Raw genomic sequence first — 6,903 nt, 5'->3', positions numbered from 1 at the left:
AAAAAAAGACTGGTTTATTATTTTTCCTGTAAAAAACCTTTGTTACAGCAATATAACTTAAATACTCTATTATACAGCGCCTAACTATACCATAGGTTACTTATCCATATCTACATAAAATAGAACCCTTAATAGAATGTATTAAAAAAATGGATAGAAATGTTAAAATTGCAACACCTATAACAACAAATTGCAATAGACACATTTTATGCCACTGTAGTTACTAATAACCTTTCAATAACGAAAATGCTTTAACAATAAAATCTGAACCAATTCAGACAACCATCCAAACAAAATGATGATATTTTATACCAATAAAAACAAATAGGTTCTACAAAACTCGTCTTTACCGCTTTAACAAATAGGTTCTATAAAACTCCTCTTCAACCGCTTTTAAAAGAAACAATTGACAGTTTATTTGAAGCTCATAAGTGAACACATGTAACTACTGTTCTGCGCTGAAAGAAACAATTGACAGTTTATTTGAAGCTCATAAGTGAACACATGTAACTACTGTTCTGCGCTGATTGAAAATATTCCTTAGACTAATATTAAGGCAAGAACCAGATTCTACAGTCACGCATAAGCTCTTTATGCACATTCTATCCAACCCTAGAACTCAAGGTCTCATATTTTTCTTGCACTGCACTAAATCAACAGATGCAATAGTCATCTTTTAATAAATTATTGCAGATCTCAGAGAGCCCATCAGACAGCAACATATTTACCCTTTACTGAGCATTATAGCCTAGACTGTAGTTTTTAAATGATTTCTCAGACTGCATTCTTTCGCTTTGCTTGTTATACCATTGATGATGCTAATCCGTTCAAGATGCTTCCAGAGGGGACAACAACTCTCCAAACCCGCAACTGCAAAGGTACCTGCACACAGATTTCTACAGAAGATTCACTGATCGACTACTTACAGATGCTTGCTGCAACAAATCATCGATTTATCAGTTGAACGCCAAAGATAACACGCCAATCTAGAAGTCTTCGCAATATTTCTTCCCAAATCTCTAAGGTGATCATGCATATGTATATCATTTTCACCGACTATCTCAACAAAACCCTTGTTCTATAAATTTTGAAACCCCAACAAGCCTTTCCAGCGTGATCCATTTCCATATTCTTATGGCCACATCCTTGTTTTGTCCCCTGTAAATACAGTGAATGTCTAAGAATATCTTCTTACCCTATCTGTTGAGGTTCACATAGCTGATTTCACTAAGGCCTGAGAAGATGAGAGAGAATTTCTAAGCCTCTCTGTACCTTCATCAATAGTGTCTAATAGCGAATTTGATCGATTAAGATCTTAACAAATTTGCTCTGCAAATGAAGTAAAAAGCCATTTACCTCTGATGTCAGATAAAAAGCAGGATCTACGCTGATGTGAACTTTTAGGTTCGAAGAGATCTTTTGCCGAAATTGCTTTTCCTACTCCGCCCAAGCCAACAATCCTTACCGCCTGAAGCTTTCCATTCTGCTGCCTTCTATTTGAGAAAGTTAAAATTTTCGCCTCTTGTAATTCCTTCTGATCCAGCGAGGAACGAATGCGACCGTAGAGATAACTCGCGAAGGTTCCCAATACATCATAGTTGGGACTACCAGCAGTAGAGGTGGATGCAACTGTGGAGAGGGATGCGGCCATTGTCAATCCAAAACTAGAAATAGAGATGGAGAGATCAGAGATGGAAAGCTGCGGATGGATTTCTAGAAGCAGAGATCAGAGATGGAAAGCTGCGGAGTAGGTCGGATGGATTTCTAGAAGCAGAGAAATTGTAGGGAAGATTGTATTGAAAAATATTGAGGAAGTGCAGAGATAGATATAGACAATTCAGCCTCAGCCACTCATACAGTACCCACCAACCCATTAAAGAAAACTTTCACCATGATACAGACGATATATGGGCTACAGCTAGCAAAGGACAAGATGGGTCCATGTATTCAAGTAAAGGTCAAGATCATGATAAGGATAGAAACCAACCAACCAAGCAGACGAGATACGGGAAAAATTTGGTATTTCTCGTAGTTGTTCATGTTGGTCCCCGCGAGCACGTTCTCACATGGCAATCTCCAACTAGTGAGTCGAAGTAGATTAGATTTTATGAGAAAATTTAGTTTTGGTGCTCGTGACTTACAAAATTATTTTGCAATGTTAATGAAATTTGTGTCCGTAAAAATACGCACATGACCGGTAAAAATTAGATAAATAAAAAATATTTATTTGAATTATAATAAATTATTCTTATTGTTAATTTAATTTTAAAGTTATGGTGAAAGTAAACACCATATTAATGCTAGACTTTTTTGTTTATTTAGGAAGGCATATATACTCTATTTTTTTGGTTTTGAACTTATGATTTTTTAGGAGGAAACACATGCTCTTAACTATTAGGCCCACTCAAATTGTATAATTTAAATGATTGTGAATTTTTATAATTCAAATTTTAAATTTTATGAATTGTTTTAATCAAAGCCATCAAATTTACCTATGTGTAGAGGGTATCTAAGGCATCAAAATCACTTTTAGTAGGTCACAATAGCCCTTAGCATGGTTGAATTTTTGAACCAATGAATTTTATGCGAGAAAGTGCTTTAACATAACAGCTTGTCCTTGTCTACTATACACCTTGTGGGTTTTATAAACTAACGTTTAAATTATAATAATGTGTATATATATATATATATATATATATATATATATGTATATATGTATATATGTATATATATATATGTATATATATGTATATATATATATATATATATATATAAACATTTATTTATAGAACATTATTTTATTTTATTATAATCAGATTAAGTGTTTATTTTGAAATAGGGTTTTCACAAATTTAATTTAATTATCAATAATTATTAAATAGATGGTAAGGATTATCAATAATTGTCATTTTAATTAAATTGATTAATTAAGAAAACTGTCATATGGACAACTATCTTATGAAACGAGTTAATGATTTTTTGGTAAGTGATATTGATAAACCATGATATTAATTCATATTATATAACAAAAAAACTAGTTTCAAATTAAAAATATCCTTCTTGTTACATGCTCTTTTAAATGTATATACATATTATACCTCTTTGCTGCATCTCAATGATTTAGATGACAATTACTATTTCCATATCTACAAATTGCATCTAACAGGTGTGATCCAATAAACCATGTTTACTTAGAGACTCTCTAATTATTTCCTTTCCCTCACTAATAGACCACCTTGGTGATTAAGGTGCAACTAAGTCTTGTAACTACACAAACACACATGAAGTCACTTCTATGTTAAACATTCTCTCATTTTGGCTCCTCCTCAAGTAGTACATCTGGTTGTGTCCCTTTGGAAAGTGTCACTGCCACATGTCATCCTAGGTGGTGCTCCCTACTAAGAACAAACTTACTAAAAATAGAAAATGCTAAAAATAGAAAGTGATCCCAAATGGTAGAGAATTTCTAGAAGATGAATAAAGTAGTCATATGTGGACCTAACTATATATGGATGAGGTTCTAAGTGTGCATTTACTCCAACACATGGTAGAGTTTGAGGCCATAAATGTGAAATGGTCACAACTTTTGTGCTTCTTCTTAGATTGGCTATTATGACTATAGTTATAAAATGACACAAGTCTTTTGGATTTATTGGAAATGGTTTGAATGAGATTTATGTACTCTCATATTCATGAAATACATGGTCATCTAAGAAAAAAGGTAGATTTCAAATCAACAAACTATTTACTTCTTAGAATATATATATATATATATATATATATATATATATATATATTGAAATTGAGATTTTTTCAAGAGGAGTTTATATTTTGGGATCAATTCTCCAAATTTAACACAAAAGTTTTAGAAATTGACCTAAATATGTAAAAAGAAGTAATTTCTCCAACTTTGTACCAAAAAAATCCCACATCATGCTAAAAAAATAGCTCTAATACCACTTATAGTGTAATTAACCCCAAAACTTTAGAGCAATCACACAAAATGTAATGGAAAACCTAGGTACACAAGAGAAAATTGATAAATCCTAAGACATATCTCTTGATAAATAAAATAGAGAGCTATGTCCACTTAACTATTCAAGGGGGCAACCTCCAAGATAAAAGCTCCAAATAATTACAATTATTGACAAAATATTACAAACCTTTTTCACAATATGTATCTATCCAAAAAGAATCTTAATTACCTACAAGTCCACTTATCATGCGAGTCTACTAACTAATTTTGGTTTTATTAATAGAGAAGAACCTTTATACAATGAATGGACATTAACAAACTATATAATAAGCCTTATTTAGGTAAAGTGGTTTCAAATATTAATAAAGTATCCTATGAATAGGGGTTAAGATAAGATACTAACAAAGAGAGAAGAAACTTGTTTATTATTTTTCTTGTAAAAAAACCTTTGTTACAACAATATAACTCAGATACTTTATTGTGGCAGCTCCTAACTATAATATAAGTTACTTATCCATATCTACATAAAATACAACCCTTAATAAAATATATTAAAGAAATCAATAGAAATGTTAGAATTGCAGCCTCTATAACAACAAATTACTTTTGCAATAGACACATTTTATGCAACTGTGGTTCCTACCTGCAATGGTTCTACACTATCTTATAGTATGTTACAAACAACATAATGTTAAGACACCATATTTGGGAAACTTAGTAGACATGCAAACCTACTTATTTATTTATAAAATTATTTGGCCTTTCTTGACGTATATAGACCTGGTCAAATAAAGAACATCAATGAAAATTGAAAAAAACAATTCTAAGAAAAATACTATTATAGATAGCTTGTGAATCCAAACTTATGTGTTAAAAGTAATTTTATAAAACCATAAAAATATAAGTATTGTCAAACATTTCGTGAAAATATATAAAAGATTTTATGGCCATTGTCAAATAATTCTATGTCCATATAAAGTAAAATAAAATAAAATAAAATATATATATATATATATATATATATATATATATATGTGGTGAATCTAAATCTAATCTAAACGTTAAAAATTATTTTTATAAAATTCTGAAAATATAAATATTATTACAGATTTGGCAAAAGAATACAAAGGATTAGATATAAATATTATCACAAATATTGTAAAAGAATACAAAGGATTAAGTTCATTGTTGGGAGCATTAAGTACCAAGTTAATAACTCTGCCCCAAAAGACTAGATATAAATTTATCATAGATTTTGTAAAAGAACAGAAAGGATTAAGTTCAATGTTTAAGAGCATTTGTAAAAGTACCATGTTAATAAATCTGCCCAATGTTAAAGTTGCACGAAGTTCTACATACTTTGGTCTTCTCATTCGTTTAAAATTTTACCTTGTATTTTAATTTTATATTAAAATAATAATAATTATTTTAAGCAATATAAAATTAAAATCTTCAGATTTTATGAAATTTTAAAGAATATATGAAAACATCATATTTAAAGTTATTTTTTAATACATATAAAAATTTCTAATTTATAAATATTCCAAAGAATATATATATAAATGTTATATTTAAAGTTACAATTTTCTAATATATATAATTTTTTTTAAATATTATTGATTCTACTTATTTTTTTTCTATTTTATTTTTGGGTTCTTATTCTAATAATATAAATTTTTCTTATTTTTTTTAAAAGACAGGTTTCTTATTACAGTTTGACCAAAAACAATTATGTTGTTTATCTAATAGTTTAACATTGAGAATTCAATTTTTGTTATTTTTTATTATTATTTAATTTATTTATCTGTAATGTGATTGGTTGAGATCTTATTATGGGCCCTTTAGCAACTTCCATTTCTATTAGTTACTAATCTTTTGTTTTTAGTTTTATTTCTTTTTTATTTTTATTTTTTTCCCCTTTCAATTTTCATAAATTATAGTTATTTCCTCCATATTTTCAATTTAAGATGCCTTATTATTTTATGAAAAAAATAAAACACATAAATATATTAATAAGAGTATTTTAGGTACAAATCACATAGGGGAAAAATTATAATAATAATAATTAAGAAAGATCGAAAAAACATAAAGATTAATAAGAAACAAACAATCCAAAACAACCAAATACCAGGAACAAAGTAAAATAAAATAAATAAATAAATAGAAGTCAAGACTTGATGAATGAATTAAGATCCTATAACAAAAATAATAATTAAAGGAGACAAAAATTAAAAGAATGAAAAGGGAGGGTAAAATTATTATTATTATTATTATATTTATTTTTATTAATGATTATTACAATAAAAAATATTCCTATAACATTTAGTTTAAGAATAATAATTTATATCTATATATATATATATATATATATATATATATATATATATATATATATATATATATACAAAAAGATCTAAAACTTAAACATTAATAAAAACCAAACAATCAAGACCTGATTAATGAGTAAAGATGAATCAAGGCATGATTAATGAGTCAAGATCCTAATAATAATTAAATGAGATTAAAACATAGCAATCAAAAGGGAGGGCAATTTCTTTAGTCATATTTCTTAATTTTTGGTGACGACATTCAACAATATAGTGTTTTATTAGGATGAAATTTTATATCTTTATTTTTTTAGTTTAATTAAACTATATTTAAGCTAAGGAGGTCATAGCTACTATATAACCCTTGTTTTTAATAACATAACCTTTTAGCTTCTTTTTTTTAAAGAAATTTTCTTGTAATTTTTACGTTATATAACAAAATTACCTCTATTGATTTAGTTGTTTTTATATTTTTCAACAATAAATTTATTAATAAAAGTTGCATGAATTAATTTAGACTCACACATTTAGTGATCTAGAGTGTCAAGAGAATTGAACCTATTACCTTTCAACAATAAGAGTGAAATTATAACTTTTCAA

General features: G+C 28.0%; 1 protein-coding gene across 1 annotated transcript; it reads right to left on the bottom strand.

Annotated features, from left to right (window-relative positions):
- Positions 1–340: 340 nt before the first annotated feature.
- LOC149211536 (uncharacterized) lies at positions 341–1,932 on the bottom strand. The gene is made up of 2 exons (XM_089390456.1): positions 1,357–1,932; positions 341–882 (listed from the first exon to the last, which is right to left on the bottom strand). Exons 1-2 carry the CDS (start codon positions 1,649–1,651, stop codon positions 749–751), a joined length of 429 nt encoding a protein of 142 aa, XP_089246582.1. The 5' UTR covers positions 1,652–1,932; the 3' UTR covers positions 341–748.
- Positions 1,933–6,903: the final 4,971 nt, after the last annotated feature.

The sequence above is a fragment of the Pinus tabuliformis genome, chromosome 1_1, assembly GCF_031772625.1.
Source record: "Pinus tabuliformis cultivar Carrire ecotype Pingquan chromosome 1_1, CPIR1, whole genome shotgun sequence".
Lineage (NCBI taxonomy): Eukaryota > Viridiplantae > Streptophyta > Pinopsida > Pinales > Pinaceae > Pinus > Pinus tabuliformis.
This window is presented reverse-complemented; position numbering and strand designations above follow the sequence as displayed.